The sequence below is a fragment of the Eurosta solidaginis genome, chromosome 4 (assembly GCF_040869045.1).
Source record: "Eurosta solidaginis isolate ZX-2024a chromosome 4, ASM4086904v1, whole genome shotgun sequence".
Taxonomy (NCBI): domain Eukaryota; kingdom Metazoa; phylum Arthropoda; class Insecta; order Diptera; family Tephritidae; genus Eurosta; species Eurosta solidaginis.
Genome location: NC_090322.1, coordinates 24,879,044 through 24,904,438, shown reverse-complemented (window position 1 = coordinate 24,904,438; position 25,395 = coordinate 24,879,044). Strand labels below are relative to the sequence as shown.

The 25,395-nt window shown below is 36.9% G+C and overlaps 1 protein-coding gene and 1 pseudogene across 4 annotated transcripts in view; one reads left to right on the top strand and one right to left on the bottom strand.

Moving 5' to 3' along the window:
• Positions 1–25,395, top strand: part of dome (domeless) — a 65,636-nt gene that overhangs the window by 20,526 nt on the left and 19,715 nt on the right. For 3 of the 4 annotated variants that reach the window (XM_067780730.1, XM_067780729.1, XM_067780728.1), the window contains exons 2-4: positions 15,180–15,483; positions 15,673–16,501; positions 18,099–20,236. In XM_067780730.1, coding sequence (XP_067636831.1) covers positions 15,180–15,483; positions 15,673–16,501; positions 18,099–20,179 — 3,214 coding nt within the window. In that variant the 3' untranslated portion in view covers positions 20,180–20,236. Of the gene's footprint in view, positions 1–15,179; positions 15,484–15,672; positions 16,502–18,098; positions 20,237–25,368; positions 25,384–25,395 lie in introns of those variants that run through there. The other variant, XM_067780731.1, reaches the window with a different exon arrangement.
• On the bottom strand, positions 795–10,344 carry LOC137247552 (lipid storage droplets surface-binding protein 1-like; annotated as a pseudogene).

Below are 25,395 nucleotides of genomic sequence, written 5' to 3'. Positions count from 1 at the left end.
TTGTTGTTGTTGTTGTTGTAGCGATAAGGTTGCTCCCCGAAGGCTTTGGGGAGTGTTATCGATGTGATGGTGCCGGATACAAATCCGGTACGCTCCGGTACCATAGCACCATTAAGTTACTAGCCCGACCATCTCGGGAACGATTTATGTGGCCACATTAAACCTTCAGGCCATTCCCTCTCTCCAGAAATAGAGGGGAGATAACGATTTATTCTATAAACGAATTCGTTTTTTGGAGGGCCAGGTCCTGTTGTCATTATCGTGGAGTCGCCGGCATAGGAAATGATAGTAACTCCTTCTGGTGTGGAAGGGAGCTTTGATATGTAGAAATCAGAAAAACAGAATCGTGGATGGACACCACCCAGCGGCAGTCCCTATTTAATTCTACTAGATTTTGAAGTTTAGTTCCTAAATTGACCCGATGCTTGCCGACCATTCAGATAATTTGCGATACCCTTCTATGTCTTGGAGTAGCGTGCCCTGGTTGACTGTGTCAAAAACTTTCGACAGGTCGAGTGCCACGAGTACCGTCCTATGATGGGGTTTTTCCTGGTTCAGTCCGTAATTTATGTTTCCCTACTATCGAAAGGAGTGATTTCGGTCGATACAACTCACCCTTGTTAGCTGGTTTCCCAGGATTTAAAAGTGGAATATTCCATTTGATATTATTATTTTTATTTAACTTTGGAACAGAAACAATATGTATAACTCCTTTGAAAGTGATTAGCAACGTTTCCAAATAAAGAAAGTGCATATGTTAGTAAGAAAATTATAGTAAAAATAATACTCGATGGTTAGATATAAAAATACGTTAGCAATAAAGAATTATATTTCTCAGTAGAGACATTACTGTCCTGCGATTCACGTCTTCGTCATTCTGTCGTTGATGGGGTGATAGAGACTGCAACCTTTTTCGCTTCGACTCGACCAAAAAGAAAAGTAACCAAACGTTCCAAACACGTATTACTGATGACCTGTAGATAGCCATAGAATGCCCGTTTAATTAAGGATTCGGCTTCATCCTTTGACATGGTTTTAACTGTATCCAATTGGTGGTGGAAACTGTTTTTGCTATTCTCGCTGCCAGAGTTGCACTAAAGTTCACCATGACATCGTGCTGATTCGCGTGTCAAGAGGACTATAAGTTGTTCCAAACCCTCACGGCGTGCTTGATTTTCTGACTCATCCTTATTTATGTAATCACACAGCTCTTTGGAAAGCCAATTTTGGATCGGTGGCAATCAATTCAGCTGCATTCCTCATTGTTGTTCTAAAGCTCGTGTTTCGTACAGGGTTGGTTGGGTTAAACGACGTTTACGCTTGCGTGACCGGGATGAATCGCTTTAGTGGTGCCCGTCTCGTTAATATTTGCGACAACATTATTATCATCAATGTTTTGTGCATCAATTTGATCTTGAATACGTGGAATTGCTATTAAATATTTATCAACGAATTTATCACCAACGGTAAAGGCTTCATCCAAACGTTGTGCCGGATAGGCAGTCAATTGACTCTTTAATACGGTATTGCCGATATATTTCACAGAATCGGCATATTTTAGCACCGGTCGCACCAAATGATCCGACATAAATTCTTTTGTATTTCAATACACCATTTCAGGTGGTAGATAAACAAATGGTATGCGCTGTTCCAGTAAATCCAAACTTGTACCCTTAACGCCATCTACTTGCTTTAGAGGAGCTTCAAATGTTTACCGGCGGCTGCACAGATTCATAAGCAGAAGTCTGGTTTCATGCTTCACCTCCAACAAAACCTATAAATAAATTTATAAGAACATATTAAAATAATATCTATCGATATTATTTAAATTATAAAACATCTTACCATCATTTAGCGCCGCAAATTGGCAAATTTAAATAATTTTGTTGAATAAACAATATTTTTTTTTAGAAATGTCACTAGTTTGAACGATAGAAAAGTCAACACAAAATAAAGTTGGAGAAAAAAAGTGATGCTGTTTCATACTTTTCCATGAAAATAAATTTGTATGGTTTTTATTACAATTTTTCCTCTGAATGAAAAATAGTTTCGCAAAGAGGCAAATCGAGTTTCAGAGTGGGAGTTCAAGATGGCGGATTAGAAAGAGAAGCTGCCAACGTCAGTCACCTTGTAATTACATCATGCTTGAAACTTGGAATATAGTTCAGAACCCCATGACAATTCAATAATAAGAAAAAAATCTTGTACTAATTTTCTAGCTCTTTGTTGAGCTATTTGAAGTCTATACTTTGCTTCCTTGTCATAAGCTTCGTGATTATACAATGGACTTATTTTGTTTTCTTTAAGAAATTCGAATTTCTGGGGATTCTTTCCGAATATTAGCTTAAAGTATGCGAAATACCTGAGGTATTCATCCCAATCATCTTTGTCACTGGATATGTATGAGCGTACATATATTAATTGAATGTCCTATGACTGCGTTCTACTGTACCTAAAGTTTGATGATGGTACGGTGTTGAGGTTTTGTGCTCAATTTTTAGCAGTTTATACAGTTCTTCAAATAAACTATTTTTGAACTCTGTGCCCATATCCGTTAAAATAATCTTCATTGGTCCATAAATCAAGATGAAGTGTTCGAACACGGATTTAGCGACTGTTGCTGCGTGTTTGCTTGGAACTGGGATTGCTACCAAGTATTTTGTTAGGTCACATTTAATGGTAACGGCATATTCGTTTCCATTTATCGATTTTGGTAGTGGTCCTACTGTATCCATTTGTACAATATTGTCACGAATTTACTGAAAATCCTCTTATTTGCAACCTTCTGCTAAGTTCGAATCACTAAACTGTTGAATAAATAACTCCAATATTTAATAATGCAAATTGCTCGACAGATAGCGTGCTTAATCAGAACTGATTCTCGCCTCTACTGGTGTCGCCTTTTATACTGTTTGGTTTACTCGCTGACATTTCTAGGCGGTTCTGTTCTAGAATCTACCAGTTGGTTATCTGCTATAAGTTTCTCAGCTATAACTACAGATGCACAATTTTTATAGCTTCTCTCACAGCTCATGCGCGTGTGTTTGTTAGCGACACTTCCACAATTATATTGCATATCTCAGATAAGATATCTGCATATGTTTGTGCGTTTCTTCTCCGCTGCGTGTGCGTACATATGTGTAGACACAATGATTGAATTATTGATGTTCATTAAGTCACTGCTTAGCATCGGCTTCGAGATGGCAGTACCCCTTAGTGTAGCTAATATTCGTAACAATATCAATAGCTTTCGGAGGCGTTTCGTTTATTGTCATAGGCTCTTTTATATGCTTATATGTTTTGTTTTCCTTGCAGTGGATGCAGTTTTTTACGTATTTTCTTACGTCATTTTTCCAGTAGCGGATCGTGTGCTTGGTTGTGGGGGGGAGGGGGGGGAAGCTTTCAAAAAATTTCATAAATTTGTTTTGCTGCTGTATATTTAGGAGTTTTGCCGTCAAAACTTCTACTGATTTGCCTTTTATTGCCGGGGTTAGATTTTTTTTTTTTAGATTGTATTTCGTTGCTAATGTAGTTTCTAGCTGTACCTTTCAGTTTAGTTTTTATCATGGTTATTGCCACAGCTTCATGACTACCTTTGATTTGTTCTAAGATGTCAAGGGCGTCTAAAAAGCTGTGCAGATTCTCTGGCTTACCATCAAACTCTGGTAGTACTGATGAAGCTGTCTTGATAAATTCTACTACTGTTTGTGCCTTTTTACATCTATTTTTACCGATTCTGTTGGTATTGTACCTGGGGTTTTGGTCTGTGAGGTCTCTGTTAACTGGTTTATTTTCCTCAGTCAAATATGGCTCAGTTAAAATAGTGTTAAAATCAATCTGAAGATTGCCTTCAATCGTAGTGGGTAATGTTATTTCGAAGTTATACCTTGCTAATGAAGACACCAATTTGTCTCTTACATTTGAAAAAATTTGGTATGCTTCAACCTGATGATTTTTTGTTAGTAGGGGGTCCACTTTTAGTATTAATTTTCCTAGTGTGTTTAATGATTCTAAAATAATTGACAAATGTTTAACTACCGTTTCTGGTTTTATTGTTATGTTTTTATTTATACATTTATACGATTTTTCTGCTTTTACTTTTTCTTCTGACAGAGCCTCATAAATTTGTTCCAATTGTTCATTTCCGTTTTGGGACAAAATCAATAAACATATCCTAGTATTTTTTTTTTAAGAAGCTTTATGAAAACATCCTAAGCATTCCAATTTACGAACTTAAATTTTGAAATTTAATTTTTAATAAATTTTTTAACATTTAATTAATTCTTTTTTTTTTTAAAAACATTGTTCTTTAAATTTTATAATTTGGGAAAAATTTAAACAACGTGACATCAGGACGGGCAAGGCGACAGCTGTTTCGATTATACCTTGTAAATCTCTTCAAAGCCCGGGAGTGGGAGTCGAACCCGCACTCCTACGATAGTTGAAGTGGTTACAAACGCATTCAGCTACGTCATGTCTTAGTTGTTGTAAAGTTTTTCCCAATTGCCTTCTTTTTGCATATTTTAATCTTTTACACATTGCATACTTCGTATGCAATTATGTGTTAAAGCTATGCTTGGTACGGCGGTTTTCAAAGAAAATTTTGTATTTGTTGCTGTTTTTGTTCTATTTATAGAACTACAACGAATTAACCAATTTTGTCTGTTTGCATGATTTAATCGAGGATTGCCCGTATTGCTTTTTTAAATGTATGAAAACATTTATTTGAAGCATTTTTTTAATTTTATAATTTTCACGTTGTTTAAATTTTTCCCAAATTATAAAATTAAAAAATTACTTCAAATAAATGTTTTCATACATTTAAAAAAGCAATACGGGCAATCCTCGATTAAATCATACAAACAGACAAAATTGTTCTTTAAATTTTAGCCGAACAAATTAATTAACTTTTAACATGACACATTTGAAATATTCTTTTAATTTTAAGTTACCATTCCTGACTTAAAAAAAAAATGCCTAAGCAAAAATACAATTTTTGCTCGTGGGTAAGCATCCCTAGGGACGCTCAATTTTATTCTATTTATTCTTAAAATAATTCTGCTGCCTGCTGCCAGTCGTGCTGTAAGTCAACGTTGTATCCCAGTTATTCCATTTCTTTTAAGATGAGAAAATAGCAACACGGAAAAGAGCAATGTGGTGTATAAAATACCATGTAATGGCAAGGAAGATGAATCATGTGATCGCGTCTACGTAGGGACGACGAAGTCAAAATTAAAAACAAGACTAGCACAGCACAAGTCAGACTTTAAACAAAATCCACAGTCAAATACACAGACGAGGAATTGTTGAATAAATTCCAGAGTTGCAGGGCACAACAAGGACATGGCGAAGTTAAGTGAATTAAGGATCCAGCAACTGAAAAAGGAGTTGGAAGCCCGTGGATTGAATACAACCGGCAATAAACTCGAACTTCAGGCAAGACTACGACAGGCAATGGAATTAGAAGAAATTGACGTGGAAGAGTATGACTTTCATCTTGATGGCGAGGAAACAACAAAAATGGAAGAGACAGTTACGCAGACAGTTACGAGCACAGACTTGAACATGATTTTGGCTGCAATATCTGCTCAAACATCGACAGTGGCGTCTCAACTGGAATCGCAAAAGACATATATAACATCTCAACTGGCATCTCAACTGGAAGAACAAAAGACAAGTATAGCATCCCAACTGGAATCACAGGAGACACGCATAACATCGAAGATTGAAGCACAAGAAACGCGTATTTCAGAAATTTCGACACAGATTACATCAAAGATGGAAACACAGTTAGAAGAACAGAAGACATATATGGCTGAGCAGTTGAAAGCACAAGAATCTCGCATATCTTCGCAACTGTCAGAACAGGAAGCAAGGGTATCATCAAAACTGGAAGCGCAGGATGCAAAAATCGCTCAATTTCAGGCAGAAGTCGATGATTTGAAAGGTCGTATGGAGCAGTTACAACTAAATCGCCCAGCTGTTACAGCAAGCAATCCGAAGGTAAAGACGCCATCCTTTGACGGTTCTGTTCCTTTCCAGGCCTTCAAGCTACAGTTTGAGAAGACCGCAGCAGTGAACAACTGGAATGCGGAAGATGAAGTTGTTGCACTGTTCGTGGCATTGAAGGGGCCAGCAGCCGAAATCCTACAGACGATTCCTGAAGGAGAGCGGAACAACTATGAAGCACTGACGGCTGCTGTAGAACGACGGTATGGAAGTAAGCATAGAAAACAGATATTCCAAATTGAGATGCAAAACCGCTACCAAAAGGCAAATGAGACATTGCAGGAGTTTGCTTCAGATATTGAAAGACTGGCTCATCTTGCAAATGCGGACGCACCCGTGGAATACACTGAAAGGGTAAAAATCCAGAGTTTCATAAATGGCATACGCGATGTGGAAACGAAGCGGGCTACATATGCGAATCCAAAACTAACATTTGCTGAAACGGTATCGCATGCACTGACTCAGGAAACAGCCTCACTTTTGAGTAAGCCAGCGTACAAAGCTCATCGCGTGGAAGTGGAAAGGCCAGACTGGGTAGACGCAATTTTGGAAGTATTGAAGGGTACACAGCAGAAGAATAATGATGCAGTCAAATGCTTTAAGTGTGGAAAGCCAGCGCACATTGCGCGTTATTGCAACACCAACCCTAACAGTTCCAACAATGTGGGTGGTATTAAACGCAGAGCAGAAGGAGATGAGCAAATCTCCAAGACCACTCAATCGTTAAACTAAATCGAGTCAGCCGCAAGGGGCGACAGCTGGCTCCCGCAATTGACTGCCCCATAATCTCTATCTCGCAGATTGGAAGAAGATCGAGCAATCTTACTGTCGGAGGACATGTGGATGGAAATGGACGTTTACTGACTGTAGATACGGGTGTATCTCATTCCATCATTCGAGCGAATTTAGTCAACAAAAAGATAAGACCATTGCTTGGAGCAAGATTACGTACAGCCACGGGAGAGGACACCCAGGTAATTGGAGAAGTAGAATGTGAAGTAGCAATTGGGAACGTCACGGTACTACACAATTTTATAGTGGCAGATATTGTTGATGAAATCATAATTGGAGTGGACTTCTTAATCGACCAAGGCATCAAGATCGATATGCAAAGCAAGACGATGCGATATAAGAACATGGATGTGCCACTTAATTTCGGCTACGAGAGAGGCTACAGCAGTAAACGAGTGCTGGTGGAAGAGAGTCAGCAAATACCACCAAAATCCGAAGCAGTCATCTGGGCAAAGGTTGATGGAGATTGTGGGACAAACAAATTGTGGGTTGTCGAAGCAGCAAACAAATCAGCACTGAACATACTTGTAGGAAAAACCCTGGCTATGACAAAACAAGATGGACGTATTCCGGTAAGAGTTCAAGTCACCATTTAATTTGACCAAAGGAGCTATTTTGGGAAGATGCCAAGAGTCTGAAGTAGTTATTAACTGTGAACAGCTCCAGGAACATGTTTCATCTAGTAATACTGATCTTTCAAATGACATCACGGTATGGACGCAGGGGCTAGAGGAAGCCTATCAAATTAAGGCAAAACAACTGCTCCTAAAGTACGCGAACATATTTGACCAGGATGGTTCCAAACCAGGGCGCACCAATGTTGTGAAACATCAAATTGACACTGGAGACGCGAGGCCGATGCGTCAAGCTCCTCGTAGTGTTCCACTGGCGAAACGGGAAATTGTGAGTCAAATCGTATAAGAAATGAGCGACAGCGGCGTCATCGAACCATCAGCTAGTCCATGGAGCTCACCGGTAGTACTTGTAAAGGAGAAGGATGGAAAAATGAGGTTTTGTGTGGACTACCGGAAGTTGAATGACGTTACGAAAAATGATAGCCACCCATTGCCAAGAATTGACGACACTCTGGACTCGCTATCTGGTACGAAATGGTTTTCCACACTGGACTTGAAAAGCGGCTACTGGCAAGTTGAGGTGAAGGAGGAAGATAAAGAGAAAACAGCCTTCAGTGTCGGTGATGGTCTTTGGCAATTTACAGTGATGCCTTTTGGACTTTGTAATGCACCAGCTACTTTTGAGAGACTCATGGACCAGGTACTGAAAGGTCTACATTGGAAAACATGCTTGGTATACCTGGACGACATCATCGTATTGGGCAAGAACTTTGAGGAACATCTTAAGAACTTGGAGGAAGTTTTCCAGAGAATAGCTGGCGCTGGTCTGAAGTTAAGTCCCAAAAAGTGCGCGCTGTTTAAAAAGGAAGTAAATTATTTGGTTCACAAGGTAACGAAAGAGGGCATCTGCACGGCAAACGAAAAGATAGGCTGTGAAGGATTGGCCAAGACCACAGAACCTACATGAATTGAGATGTTTCCTTGGGCTGTGCACATATTACCGCCGATTTGTACCAAATTTTTCCAGCGTAGCCCATAGCCTCCATGAACTTACAAGAAAAAATAAAGCTTTTGAATGGAAAAAGGAGCAAGAGGTGGCTTTCCAAACATTGAAGGAGCGTTTGTGCACTGCCCCAATGTTGGCATATCCGATTCCAAGAGCAACATTTATTCTGGATACAGATGCGAGTGGATATGCTATAGGAGGCGTTTTGTCACAACTGGTTGATGGACAGGAGAAGGTAGTTGCATATTACAGCCGTTCGATTGGAAAACCAGAGAGGAACTATTGCGTTAGACGGAGAGAGCTTTTGGCATTGGTAGAGTGCATTAAACATTTTCATAAATACCTCTACGGCCAGCGATTCCGTGTCAGGACAGATCACGCAGCGTTAAAATGGCTTCTGCAGTTCCGTAATCCGGAAGGACAATTGGCACGGTGGATCGAGCGACTACAAAGCTACGACTTTTCCATTGAGCATCGGAAAGGTAGTACCCATGGAAATGCCGATGCAATGTCACGAAGACCATGTAGTTTGGAAGGCAAGCACTGTTCAAGGGCCGAGGCTAAAGAAGACATTATAGATGTCCGGCTAATGACTATAACGTGTACGGATGAATGGGACAAGGAACAACTAAGAAAGCGTCAGCTAGAAGATACAGATCTGTCACATGTTATGCAAGGGCTCAAACGAAACGAAAGACCAAGCAGAGAAGAGATGTTAGCAGAGAGTCCCATTGCGAAGTCATATTGGGCACAGTGGAATAGTTTAGAGTTGATATCCGGTTGCCTTCATCGAGTATGGGAGAGTGAGGATGGTCAATGCAAGAAGAAACTGATAGTTGTTCCCAGAAAGAGGATTACTGACGTGCTCGGCGAGCTGCATAAAGGTCCAAGTGGAGGTCATCTTGGAATTACAAAGACGCTCGAGAAAATTAAGCAGAGATTCTATTGGGTTGGTTGCCGTCAGTCGGTCACCGTGTGGATTGCCAACTGCGAGGTATGCAACAGAGCGAAAGGGCCCAAAACACGAAGTCATGGCCAGATGAAGCAATATATTTCAGGTGCACCATTTGAAAGGATCGCTATGGATGTCGCAGGTCCATTTCCTACTAGCAACCGCGGAAACAAATACGTACTGGTGGTTATGGATTATTTCAGTAAATGGACATAGGTATACCCAATCCCAAACCAAGAAGCAGAAACAGTAGCAAAAGTGGTTAAAAACGAATGGGTTGCAAGGCATGGTGTACCAATGGAGTTACATTCTGACCAAGGCAAGAATTTTGAATCAGCTGTGTTCCAAGAAATGTGTAAATCATTGGGCATTCGAAAAACACGGACAACTGCATTGCATCCTCAGTCCGATGGTATGGTGGAATGTTTCAATAGAACCTTGGAGGAGCATTTAAGGAAAGTAGTAGACAAGTACCATAAGGAGTGGGATACCCGCATACCATTATTCTTGATGGCTTACCGATCAGCAGTGCATGAGACAACGGGCCAAACACCTGCAAAAGTAATTTTTGGCAATGACCTTCGACTGCCAGCTGATTTGAAGCATGGGATAGGTGCCGATACGGAGAGGAATGTCAAGAAATCCACTGGTGTCTTGGAAGAAGAGCTGAGAGAGATACACGGTCTTGTAAGGCAACGAGCAAAGATTATGAGTGACAAGATGAAAGCGAGGTACGATAAAGCAATTAATTCGGAAGGGTTTCAGGAAGGAGATTTGGCGCTGCTTTTTTTTCAAATTAGCTTTCGCCAATATTACAGACTAAACAAGCCGGCATTCTAATATTTGCTAGATATTCTTACCAACTCCTTGTCACCATTGAAGCAAGAATTTGGAGTTCCAACAATTGTAAAGTTGAGTACATGTCTTCGTTTTTTCGCATAGGGAAAAGGCGTTGGAAAGGACCATGAATTGGGTCTTAACCAATCTTGTTTCAGTGAGGTGCTCAACATTTTGGAACTGTCGCTTTGTCCACAATGGAAAACTTGGCCGACTGATACGTTGTCATAAAAATAGAATTTACATACTTAGCAATACAGGAATTTCACTTTTTTCCACTCAGCTTCTGATTGTGCATTATTTATTGATTTATTTCTAATAATAAAAGTACATACAATTATAAGAGTATCAAATTTCAATAGAAAAAATTACTAACATTTTCTTTTCCTCTCGTTCGCCTGTAAAATATATGTGAACAAATTTGGGTTTCCCCGCTGTTCATTTCGCTCGAACGAAGAGCAGCCGATAAGGTGAAATCTTTTTCGAACACGAACAATTTTTTCGCCACCCTCTGCGATAGGGTGAACAAAAACTGTGAATATTTTCGGGTGAAAATAAAACTCGCTATAAGGGTGAATATGTCTGCACACATACAAGCGCATGTCATCATCAGCCGCTCACATATACACACGCATATGGATACAAATTGCAAATATACGTGTAAATAGCTCATAAACAAGCATCAGGTTCACGAAATTACTAGACCCTACCGTGGCCACCGTGGTGTGATGGTAGCGTGCTCCGCCTACCACACCGTATGCCCTGGCTTCGCAACATCAACATTTTAGAAATAAGGTTTTTCAATTAGAAGACAATTTTTCTAAGCGGGGTCGCCCCTCGGCAGTGTTTGGTAAGCGCTCCGGGTGTATTTCTGCCATGAAAAGCTCTCAGTGAAAACTCATCTGCCTTGCAGATGCCGTTCGGAGTCGGCATAAAACATGTAGGTCCCGTCCGGCCAATTTGTACGGAAAATCAAGAGGAGCACGACGCAAATTGGAAGAGAAGCTCGGCATTAGATCTCTTCGGAGGTTATCGCGCCTTACATTTATTTTTTTTTTACGAGAAATGGGTGAGCGAGGAAACCGAAGAGTGTAAAAGCGGCGCAGGCTGCGGCATGAATAATCAGTTTCATATCAGCTATAAATCAGTTGGTTATTAAGCAAGCTATTCGTTGCAAAGTATAAGTGTTATTGTGGAGTACTTTGATAAAGGTCATTTTTCCATTATTCAATATTGGAGTTATTTATTCAACAGTTTAGCGATACGAACGTTGGCAGAAGATTGCAAATAAGGGGAATTGCAGTAAATTCGTTACAATACGACTAAATTACAAAACAGATGTTGACGGCTCCGCCCACATATTTAGACATTTATTAACTAACAAATCGACAGTAAAAAGCTCCGCGTCAAACAGAACGGACGTGTAAAACAAAATGTATGTTATTATTTTATTGTCAATAGTTTAAGTTGATATTATAAATAATGTTATATATGTTATAGTTCCGTTGAAGATGATTACCGAAGGCTGTAATCGAAATATATCGGAACACAAAATTAAAACTTTGTTGTTTTTATTATAAAATCAATATTTGACCTCGAGCCGGGAAAAACCATCTCTGAGTTAAACGGTTTTATTGAAAACAATACTTACATTAAGTAGTAATAATACTAAAAGATAAAAAATAATTAGGTAGGTCCTAGGTACTAGTCATCACACTCCTCATAAATATAGGGCCTTGATCAGACAATTAAATAAAAGCGTTGGGCGCGTGAAATTTCTAAAAATGTGAGGCGTAGTATAACCTGATTAGGGTTCAGTTGGTCTTACTTATGATTATCAATAGAAATTTGACGCGTCCAACGCTTTTATTTAATTGACGCCCTAGATTGATGAAGAGTGTGATGACTAGTACCTAGGACCTACCTAATTATTTTCTATCTTTTAGTATTATTACTACTTAATGTAAGTTTAACTTAAACATTTTTTTAAAATTATTTAATTATTATTAATATTAGTGTTGGTAGCAGAAAGTCTGACTTCGTCAGTGTTTTAAGAGGCGTCCCACAAGGCTCAATCCTAGGTCCCCTGCTATTTGTTTTGTACATAAACGATATGCCTGGTGTTCTCAAGTATTGTAATATTCACATTTATGCTGACGACGTACAATTTTATATGTGCTCTCCTAGTGATCGTACAAGTTCGTGTATTAATAACTTAAATTACGATTTGTGTCAAATTGGTACGTGGGCTTCTATGAACGGTTTATGTCTTAACCCTAAGAAGTCGAAATGTATAGTCATTCATAGAAAGTCACTAGATAAAAGTGGAATGGAAAATTTAATTTTAGACAACACTATTATAGAATACGTTGACACGGCTAAAAATCTAGGTGTAGTTTTTAACAAAACATTGACATGGAAAGATCACATCTTCCGCACAGTGGAAAAGTGTATGGGATTCTTCGTTCACTCTGGCTTACACAATATTTTACTCCGTTTTCATATTTGTCTACTAATAACAAAAGCGTACTTAATACCTACTCTCCTTTATGGTTGTGAGATTTACTCTAATTGTGACTATGTATGCAATAGGAAACTTAATGTTGTTTATAACAACATTGCTAGATACGTCTATGGGTTTTGCTGAAAGGTTGCTAAACATTTATTTCGATAACCTTATTAAACTTAAATCGCTCACTACGCTACATAAATTAATATATATGAAGGAACCTGACTATCTGTATCGGAGGCTAAATTTTCTCCAGTCGTCTAGATCTGTTCTCCTTACCCACTTCAGACATCGTATGCTGATATCTGATCGCCAGTTCTTCATTACTTCCATACGTTTTTGGAACCCTTGAGAATTTTATAAGACTTTTGTAATCTATATTATTATGTTATTATTTCTGCTACTTTGGCCGTTTTATACCTGCTGTTACTCTCCTTTCGTATATGCAACGTTTCTCCATTTCGTATATGCTAAGAAGTGATATAAATTTAAAATTTTCCCATGCAACCAGTGCTGCCGCTCACATATTTTTCTTCATACTAAAAAAAAACTTTTGAGAGGACATACCAAAATAATTGTTTCCCAGTTATAATCTTAATATATATACATTTCTTAATATATGTATATAAATTTTTCCGCAATCATCAAGATCAGTGCTTCTTCTTACGCACCTTAGATACCGCACGCTAAACTCTGAACGCCAATTCTTTGTTACTGTAATACGTCTTTGGAACTCCTTACCTACAAGTCTCCGACTCTTAAGTAACAGTAAAGAGCTAACATAATTTTTTAACGACTCTTAAACCGGATCTCACTTGTTGTTAAAATGTTTATTTCTAACTCCCTATTCCTTTATCTGTGTTGTTGTTGTTGTAGCGATAAGGTTGCTCCCGAAGGCTTTGGGGAGTGTTATCGATGTGATGGTCCTTTGCCGAGTACAGGTCCGGTACGCTCCGGTAACACAGCGCGATTAAGGTACTAGCCCGACAATCTCGGGAACGATTTATATGGCCACATTAAACCTTCAGGCCATCCCTCCCTCCCCATCCCCAAGTTCCATGAATGTTAAAAAAAAAAAAAAAATACCAAAATAAGAAAACCACCAAATCGAAAAAACACACAAAATGGGAAAACAACAAAAATTTTTCAGTTATCAATACAAAACGAAAACCCCTTTTTTGAATTTACTGTGCAACAAATTATGAGATACCGGGACACCTATTTATCGGGTACAATTTTGCAACTTCTCCAAGCGAAATGCAAAATTGCGCCCTCTTGTTGCAAAAGTTTTGTTTGTACAAACAGGATTTTTCCAAAGTTAGTAATATTTTGTTGAAGTTTTTACGAATTTTTACTTACGCGAACGAATTTAATAAGATAATAAAAAACATCATTTTTTAATGTTGATGTTTCCGACAACATAAAAGTTTGAGTTGTTTTGGAATCGTTTCAACTTAAAGTGTTACGAAAATTTAACTTGCCGAATTACATGTAAAGTTACTCCAGTGGTGAATTACCTTCTAGCGATTTGATTCTTTACTTTTCTATTATTTACAAGTTCTCTATTTAAAATGTTATGTCAAACATTTATACAAGTTTTGTTCGAAACAGTCAAGTGTGGCAACTAAGCGAGAGAAGAAATTGAGAATGAGCTGAGCTGCAAATGAAAGAATTGAGAATCAGTTTTGTGACTACTATTTCCATTTCTATTTGCAAAGCGAAGTTCAAAACTATAAATTAAATAAATTATAAAATATAAAATTTGGTGAAAGTGCGTTTAATAAAACAAAATAATAAAGTGTATAATGTTTAATTTGTGCCAGCATATTTGATGTAAGCCCAATTGACGTTCGGTTAGTGAGCACCACCGTGGTGTGATGGTAGCGTGCTCCGCCTGCCACACCGTATGCCCTGGGTTCGCACCCCGGGCAAAGTAATATCAAAATTTTAGAAATAAGGTTTTTCAATTAGAAGAAAATTTTCTAAGCGGGGTCACCCCCCGGCAGTATTTGGCAAGCGCTCCGAGTGTATTTCTGCCATGAAAAGCTCTCAGTGCAAACTCATCTGCCTTGCAGATGCCGTTCGGAGTCGACATAAAACATGTAGGTCCAGTCAGTCCGGCCAATTTGTAGGGAAAATCAAGAGAAGCACGACGAAAGAAGCTCGGTCTTAGATCTCTTCGGAGGTTATCATGCCTTACATTTATTTATTTATATGGCAACATAGGTACTTTCTTACAAAGCTGTCGCAACAACTTTTTTTGTTCATTTGACTACTAAAACGGTCAATTACGAATCAACGATTTGTGCGCAGTTGATTCAACATCTTGTTGCGATGGATAAAAATTAACAGAAATTTCGGTTGATTTTACCAGTCATTTTCTTTCAGTGTAAATAAACTTAATTCATATAAACCTACTACAAACAATAATGAACTGTAAATAAGTATATTTTTAACTTTTTCAAAAACCATAAACAATTTATATTTTCCTAATTACAGCCGCTTATTACCACGCCAACAAAAAGCTAGTTTTGCCGTTTTCGAATGGTCTGAAGATTCGCTGTACCTATTTAATATAAGCAGTTGCAATCATATCGGCGAGTCCTTCTCATCCAGCTCCATCATAATTTACCCACAAACTCGTTCGTCAAAAGAGTATACACCTATTTCCATACACAATGCGTACCACCAAACAAATCGCTCATATACGCTTACTTGGATATCGCCGCCAAGGCGTAAAGATTTGCAAAATTACACGGTTTATTGGTGTGATTCGAAGTTGGCAATGCCAACAGAATGCGGGGTAGGTAAAAAAAAGGAAGTTCAGTTGAAGCTTTTTCTACAGAAGTGCATCTTGCAATTAACTCGGGTAAACGCATGGTCGAGTTATCAGTCAAGAAATCCTTCTATTCGAACATTTTCTTTACAAAAATTATATTTAAGCGCCTCGCTTTTTGCTTATACTATTATAATTTTATTGTTTATCTTTCAGGGCTCAATACATTTTCGTCACGTGAGTCCCAATATTCAACGATTTGCGACGGAACCACGAATGACCGAACATGAGCATTCACTTACGTTAGCAGTTTCAGCTAATTATCGCGATTATAATACTGGGATGCATTGGACTTCATGTAGTGTTGATGTAAATGCTGATTTTGAGCCTATGGAACCGGAGATACATCAATCAATTTCTTCAACTGACCTGCGCGTGCAATGGAGCTCTAAAACTATTTGTCCCATAATTTTGAATGGTTATAATTTAACCTATTGTGAGGTAGCAAATTCGCCAGCCACCGATAGCGTTACACCACCCAGCATTGGAAGTAGCTTATTTGAGTCATTCATAGCTGTATCGCCGGAGGAAGCGCCATGCAAGGGGCCATCCACCACAATTACTATTGACAAAAACTTGAATGAATGTAATATAACTGGTTTGAAACCATATACATTATATCGTTTGGAAATGTTTATGTTCTCCAATGTTAAAGTTGGTAAACCGAGTCAATCACAATTGGGGCGTACTTCTGAAGCTGCACCTACACCACCGCGTCAATTGAACGTGTCAGAGTTGACTGATAAAAGTGCTATAATTAGATGGCTACCGCCTAGTCAAAAAAACGGTTATATTCGTCGATATATCGTGAAGCTGAATAATAAAGAGTATATTGTAAATGCTTCCGCATTCATTGATGATGGGGAGATAACTTTTGTGCTACAGAATCTTACAAGTTTCACGCCATACAAAGCATTTGTCATTGCCGTAACGAGCGATAACTCGGGTCCCAGTAATGATATACATTTTACAACGCATATGAGTGGTATGTATGTAATTAAGGCTTAGAAAATATTAAAACATAATATTAAATAAAATAATATTTAATAAAACATAATATTAAATATTAAAACTCCCCTTTAGGGGAGTTCAGAATAATGTGCCAATAGTCTAGCGTCATTGCATTGCAAACTTGCGTAAAATATTTTTACAATACATTAACAAAGTTCACTGCTATGCATTTACTTCGGCATTGCAAATACGCAACATAAAAATCCATAGTCTATTTTTTCAACACAATAGAACATTTGTATGAATATGAAAATACTAAATTTTAAATCGAAAAGTTGTTTACGATCCGAGCTTATATTTGATGTGAAATAAATTTTTCCTATGAATGCACAAAACTCTGAACTCCTTTAATAACACAACCCGAAAAAATATTGGACCCGGATTTGAGCTTACACCTTTCTAAACGCTTTCGGTACGTTGAAGCTGAAGCCGCTGTCAGAATTTTTAGATTGGTTCTCGATTTCGAGATATTTGTACCTGAAATTGCTAAAAACACGTTGTCTGTTATACTCCCTACGCCTTTACGCCACGAAAGCTTTTTATTACAAAAAAGCACAACAAATTTAAAAAAGCAACTATTTTCCTGACAGCATTTAGAGAGAAATGATTGTGCTTTGAAATAATATACATATGTACATACGTACAATTTTTATGAAAATTAGTTTTCTTTGCAAATTGCGTATTGAATGGAGCCGAAAAACGTGACTTTCGTACCTTCATGTGAGAGTGAGATTTTGTGATAGAATCAGCGGAAACGGCGGACCATATCCTCTTGGAATGTGACGCAATCTCATGACGCAGGGCTAAGTTTATGGGTTCACCATGGCCAGAGCATTGTCACATTAAATTCCTCAAAGTCATTTAGCCATGTCCTTCTGTCGTCTCCGTTTTTGATATCTTTATGAATTTTGGTGTGCTGGTATACGTCCGATTAATTATTTGTCAGAACCGACCGGATGGGAACACTATAGCATATTTCCCCCATACAACCGATTTTTCGAAAGAGGGTTATTGTCATTTATTCCTTATTTTAACTGCTAGAAGACTGAAATTTCACAGGATTTTTATATAAGGCATACATTGTTGTCTAAAAAAAATTGTTAAGATCGGTCATATATATAATATGTATCCCATACAACCGATTGTTCATATAATAGTTTTAACGTATTTTCTGCCTCAAATACGGCATTTATTATTGCCTGAAAAAATCATTAAGATCGGAGATATATATAATATACAACTGATTGCTCAGATTTGATGAATTTTTGCAATTTTAGCACATTATTGTTCAGCTCAATTCATGAAAGGTATGAGGTCTTCGGTATAGCCGAAAACATTCCCGTTCTTATATGTTTTTTTTTCTTAATTCCAACCGTGGAAAGTATAGGTTTGCGCCGTTCACTTTATCGGCGGCGGCGTAAGGTCCGTAGTATACCCGCGGCGGATCGTGGGCATATTTAACGTAAATAGTTTTCTTTTCTCAAAAAAATTAACAAATACAGTATAACTTAAATTCTATTTTCCAACTTCATAATTATTTATTTAGTTTTTTATCTTTCACCTTCCTTCAGCTCCTTCGAAAGTGAGCAACTTCGAATCGCATAATAAAAATAAAATGGAGGTGGAACTTAAATGGGCGCCTCCAACGGTACCTGGTGGGCGTTTAGACTATTACGAAGTTGCCGTTACTCAACTACATGGCGACTATGAAGAACATCGACGCATAAGCGTCGTTTTTGGTCTCAGCTGCCTTCTACGTGTACCCACCTGCCCCGATCGTGATTATCAAACCAAAGTCGAAGTGCGTGCCATTAATGCAGCACTTATTGCGAACAACGAAGTAAATCCTATAAATTTGGAGGCACAACAAACGCGCAACAAATTCGACCATGATGTGGGCAATTATAATGGTAATGACGATTTAGTATGTGCCGACGCTACAGATTTAGCAATCAGAGAAAAGCATGCCACACAATTTGCACGATACCAAAACACATCAGTTTATTTGCTATATAAATCGGATTGGTATCCATTTACAACCTTCGGCTGTGCGGAAAGACAACTTGGAAAAATTACAGCAATAACTTTGATGGTTGCCTGTACAACGGTGCTTTTGATGGCGCTCATGTTCTTTGCTACCAAGAAATGGAAAATGATGAGTGACATACAATGTACATTACCGGCAGCTTTGGATGCATATCTCACGAAAGAATTAAATAGTGGCGCTGGTGGGGGTGGTGGTATGGCTTTAGGTAATGGTGATGTTGGTGGTATTTTTGTTAATGATTTCCATGCGTTATCTATATCACGTAATGCTCACCTACCTACGCTCGATGGCAGCAACGAAGGTATACACAATGAGGAACGCCATTTGTTGGGTACGCTCAAAAACGATTCGGGTTACATTGGTGACGGTATATTATTTGGGCGTAGCATAAGCGCTGTGGCAACATCCGTATCGACAGAGAACGATGGCAGCGAAGAGGATCTAGTTTACGGTAGACGTGAATATTTGAATTCCGAAAGCTCCGCTGATTCGTTAATTGGCAGTACGAACAGCAGTGGAGGTAGTGGTGAAGTGGAAGTAGCACAGGATGTGGTCATTAATGCTTTGCCTCTGAAACGCATCATAGAAGAGCCTTCAGGCTATGTGCAGTTGCCACATTCCAAAGCCGCTGGTCATAGTGCTTATGTGACGACAGACAATTGGAGTGCTTGGGCGCAAGAGAAGTCGGCGGTGTCTGAAGCACCAACAATTATTGAGGGCAGTGCTATTAAGGCCGCAGCGAGTGTCGATAACGAAGCAATTGGTAAGGATGGTTATATACAAGCCGCCACTGTAGCACTTGGCAGGCAGACTGCAGAGAAAAATACCTGTCTTGCACCAAAAGGTAATGCCACATCTTTAAGTGGTTATATAAAATCGTGCGAACTTTCAAAGCTCATGCAACCGAGGGACGCATTATCAGCAGTTACAAAAGAAATTGACCCCGCTTGTCATAGTGGTTATATAAAGCCTGCAGATTTACTTGCTACGCCGCAAAACGTTCCGATTCAACAAGCGGATGAGAAGCTTGACACAGCTCCTAAAAATGGTTATATTGAAGCGAGCGATTTGTATGCATATAATGTTACTTGGCCACAATTGCAACACCAAAAGTCACAACAACAACATCCTATTACCGCAGCACTCAGTAACAGTAGTTATGTTACAGTCGACAGCTTAACAGCAATGGCGTCGGAGCCAGTTAACACAGCAGAGAAAACACCACCGCTAACTACAATGTTAGTTAACGCTGATTTCAACTCACCCCACGATATAGCGCCAACAACGATGGCACCAGCATCGGCTATACTCAACCAACCATCCAGTGGTTATGTGCAACCAAGTACTCTACAACAACTACTTCTCTCCACACCAGCAACGGAAGGAGGCGTAAAGTCTATTAACTCACCTACAAATAATACAAATTTCAGCGGTTATACGACGCTGGATGCATTGAGTAAGTTTACTTCGTCTATAGGTCGTGCAAACTCTTTAAGGTCACAATTGAGTGCGGAACAGTCATCTGGGGGTAAGGCTGGTCTCGTTGGTTACGTAACGCAACGCGAAATGAATGAATTTGGACAGCAGCAAAATCAACAACAGTAAATGCAGTAAAAGAAAGTTTAGTAGGAGTAATGACGGGAAGCGGAATATGATATGAAGGTACTATGCTATATGTTTATGCGAAAAACCTTTTTCTTTTAACAACAATTTGGTAAGTTATACAGACCTTTGCATATCATGATTCGAGTTAAAAAATCAAACGAACCCAAAAGATCAATTTGTTAGCGAAATAGAGGTACCTGTGGGAGACCTAGTAATGTTGTTTAATTTCTGAAAGAAATGCTGCATTCAGAGCAACAATGGTTAGGAGGGCCGAGAAAAACAAATGGAGCAAACATTTTTCAGAAACTGATTGAAAAAGTAGACGCGATAGGTGGATTCGGAAATTGTCAGACATTGCGCTGAATGGGAGCTCACCAGCTGTTAATATATCCCGATTGATTTTGGGGCTAGGTCAATTAATATTTGCGACTTAAAATAATTTGGAATTTTTTACAGAATCTATTCGAGATATTTTTCTGAAGGGTTTCACGATTAATTTTTATGTATTCTCGGACATTTTCCGGGAATAATCTTGAATTTCGGGTCCTTATTTTGTAAAAAAAAAATAAAAAAATATAACAAAAATTAAAGGCGCGATAACCTCCGAAGAGATTTTAGGCCGAGCTTCTCTTCCAATTTGCATCGTGCTCCTTTTTAATTTTTCCTACAAATTGGGGGAACGGGACTGTGGTTATATGAAAATATGTTGTTTAGACTTTCCGTGTAACAACTAGGCGTATACGCAACTTTCTCGTACTGAATATACAGATCCGACTAAATTAATAAATTTCTATTTAATATATATTATTTTATAAAATGTAATTTTTATTTTGATAGATATTTATCTTTTATTAAGTTTATATTCAACACAATTTCTTTTTGTAATGAAAATTTTTGATAATCACAAAATCAATATTGAATATTAAAAATTGGTAAAACATTTCAAAATTACAAAATTCAAAGTAACTTAAACACAAAGTTAAATGAAAATAATAGGGGGACTCATGTAACCGTATAAATGCCTTATAAAGTGTGTAAACGTATAAATTTATCTAGTTTACGCACGAGCTGTCAAATTTTGTATGAAAAATCATTTACACAATTTGTATAAATTTACGCGCACATTTCATTGTGTAAACGCGGTAAACTCAAAGGAATGCAACCTTGCAGACATTACAGCCGGCATTTTCATCAGACATCTCCAACATCAGCAAGTAAAGGCGTTTTAGTTTTGATTTTTCACTTAATCTTGGTATTTTTTAATTTGTATAACAATCAAAAATTTTTTTTTGGCAATAATACAGCTGAAAAACAATCAAGTTTATCAAGAGTATTACTAGGTGCGTTCATATAACCGCGTGTGTAAATGGATATAATTTTACACCTTATAAGTTTATATGCTATCATGAGTCCCCCTAATAAGAATCCTACATTACTCCCCCTTCCAGAGAATTAACATTAAATAAATTAAATGTGACTTTCTTTTTTGTTCTAATATTATTGTGATGAGTGTTAGGGTTGTTAGATAACGTTTCAATAATCGCTGGTTTTAACCTGTCAATCGGGATAGTTTTGATTTCATTATCAATTTCTATTTTAAAATACTTCTTTTTTTTTTTAAGTACCTTGTATGGACCTTCATACGGTTGTTGTAAAGAACGCTTATTAATTAAACGAACAAAAACAAATTTACATGTTTGTAAATCTTTCGGAACATAAAAACCAACATTAGAGTTATGATGATTTAAACTCGAATGAACATTTCTAAATTTTTCACGTAATTTACCCAAAATTTCATTTGACGATGGATTTTCAGATGTTGGAACAATAAGTTCACCGGGTAATCGTAAATTTTGTTGTTGTTCCTTTTCTAAAATTTTAAAATTAAGTTCTGAATTTTGAATTGTTTCTATTTCAAATGCCCTAGATAAAGTATCGGCTACCACATTTGCTTGTCCAGTAATATGCTGGATATCACTTGTAAATTGTGCAATAAATTCAAGATGTCTGGTTTGTCGTGGACTACGTTCAGTTTTTGAATTTAGAGCGAAAATTAAATGCTTGTGGTCAGTAAACACAGTGAATTCTCTTCCTTCTAATAGGTATCGAAAATGCTTAATATTAAGATAAATTGCTAATAGCTCTCTATCAAAAGCACTATATTTCATTTCAGCTGGAGAAAGTTTTTTCGAATAGAATACGAGAGGCTCAGATTTATTGTTAAAATTTTGTTGTAGAACACCACCGACAGCCGTATTGGATGCGTCTACAGTTAAAGTCAATTTTGCATCTTTGCTAAAATGATTTAACAAGATCTTAGATGCAAATTTATCTTTAATGCATTCAAACGCTTTAATAGATTTATCATCCCAAACTAGAATTTTGTATCTTTTTTTACTTGATTTGTTAATTAAATCATATATAACTCCAATAAATTCTGCTAATTGTGAAATATATCTATGGTAATAATTAACCATACCAATAAACTTTTGTGTTTGTTTAATGGATTATGGTAGTTCAAAATCTCGAATAGCTTTTATTCTATCTTCAGATGGACGTATTCCTAACTCAGAAATACTATGCCCTAGAAAATCAATTCTAGTAACACCAAAAATACATTTATTTGGTTTAACATTCAAACCATATTCAGACAAACGTTCAAAAAGTATACGTAGATCTTTAAAATGTTGCTCTTCACTCTCACTTGCAACCAAAAGATCATCAATGTACGTGAAAACAAAATCTAATTCACCTACAACTTCATTGATGAATCTTTGAAAAGTTTGTGCTGAGTTCCTAAAGCCGAAAGGCATTCGAATGAACTCGAACATACCAAAAGGAGTAGTAATCGCTGTTTTGTAAATATCTTCTTCTGCCATTGGTATTTGGTGATCCGCTCTAACAAGATCCAATTTTGAAAATATCTTTTTATTTCTTAGATTCATATTAAAATCTTGAATATGTGGTAAAGGATAGCGGTCAGGAACAGTAACAGTATTAAGTCTTCTAAAATCACCACAGGGACGCCAATCATTACTCTCTTTTTTTGGTACTAATTGAAGTGGTGATGCTACAGAGGAATTTGATGGTCTACAAATTCCAGTTTTTACAAGAAAATAAAATTCAGTTTTAGCTACCTTAAATTTGATTGGGTCTAAACGTCTAGGTTTTGAGAAAGGAAGATTACCTCCTGTAACTAATCTATGAACTGTGGTATGTTTAACTGGTTTTGAATAATTTGGCTCTTCTATAAGAGAAGGAAATTCTTTCAACAATTTTGTGTATTGATTTTCTACTGAAAAAAATTTTGGAAGAGAGATGTTACAATAGTACGAAATTGTGTTAACTGATAAATTTGTTAATGAATCTATTAAACGTTTGTTTTTAATATCAATAAGAAGTCCATATTTGCATAAAAAATCTGCACCTATTATTGGTTTTGCTATATCAGCGATCAAAAACACAAAAGGAAATTCTCTCCTTAAACCTAAATTAACATTTATAAGTTTTTTCCATATGTAAAAATCGTTGAACCATTAGCTGCTGTTAAGATAATATCAGAAGATTTTTTTGTACCCGAGAATTTTGAAACTGGAAGCACTGAAATTTCTGCTCCACTATCAATCAAAAAATTTAATTTATTTTCTTTGTCAAATATAAATAAACGACGAGTTGATACTTCTGAAATTCCATTATTCGTCGCTGCAACAACGGAACATTTTAGTTTTTTGGAGTACTATTTTTCACAAACGCACACGGTTCTTCACATCTCCTAGCTTTATTTCCGAATTTGTAGTGATATCTACATAACCAGTTGGGATTATCACGAGATTTTGAACGATATCTAACAGGACTTCTATAACTATTTCTACTTGTTGAACGTGATCTTGAATAATTCTGATTAATTTCTTTCCTAATTTCACTTAATTCCAAAAATAATTTTTGAAAATTTTCACAAATTAAAGATGTTGTCTTAACCAAATTAGTAATAATAGCATTTTCTCCTTTAGAATTTTGAGAATTGTTTATCAAAGCAACTTCATTTTTACTGATAACTTCCCAAACGTTATCAGCTAATTTGGTTAGATCATTTATGTCATTGGAATTTGAACTTGTTAAAATTACATTCAAGTTTTTGTTTTAAATTTGTTTTAATGCAGAATATTTATTTGTTTCTGGTGGATTTTGAATAAAATCTAAAATGGTTATTATGACTTCCTGAGGTAATGCAGTAATAATATACTCATATTTAGTTGTTTCTTGAGTAATTTTTTTGGTATTAAACTGCATTTCAGCATGTATTAACCATGCTTCAGGACAATTTGTCCAAAATTGAGGAAGTTTTACTGAAGTAGAAAAAATTTCATTATTGTTTTGATTCGCATACGGATTTATTAGATCATTTTGTGAAGAACCATCTTCTAAATTGATAAGCGAATCGTTAATTTGATGTGTTGATGTAGATGAATGTCTGTGGTGTGTTGGTGTATGATACATAATAAATTATATTAATCGAAATAAATTCTCAGAAATAGATGTTATTGGTGATAATTAAAAATAATATTTAAGATTTCTGGAAAAGAGCGTTTACAATTTAAAAATTTTTACCAGATAAAAATAAATAAATCTTTATTATTGACCAAAAGAAAAATTAATAGTATGTAAATTTATATCTGAGTAATTGAATTACGCAAAAGTGATATTAAATTAGAAAAAGAATAACATTAATACATAAATGATATTATAAAACAATATTAAATATGACTACCAACGTTTCACTACCACCAATCTTTTACGCAAACAACGTTCAATGTTTGTGTTTCTTTTTCTGTGTTATATGTATTTGCGTTATCTTGATTTAACGCTTGTCAACTACATACCTTCCAAGATTCGATAATGACGTTGCAATTGTGTAAAGGGCATTATTGGTAATGTTCTGATGTTTTTATTGTTTTTTTTTACACTTAAATGGAACACAAAAACGGCAAAGTAGTTCCAAAGGAAGTTCACTGCGTTAGGCTAACGTTTCCGTTTTTGTTATATAAGAACTATTTGTATTTCAACTTGTTAGAACTTTATCAGTTATGGTGTCACTATCTTTTCAGCTGTGGTGTGGCAAAATGTGCTCTAGATTTTAATTGAATTGAATGTTCGTTTGTAATATTAGTACTTCTATGTTATCTTTTCAGCTCTGGTGTGGCAAAATGTGCTCTAGA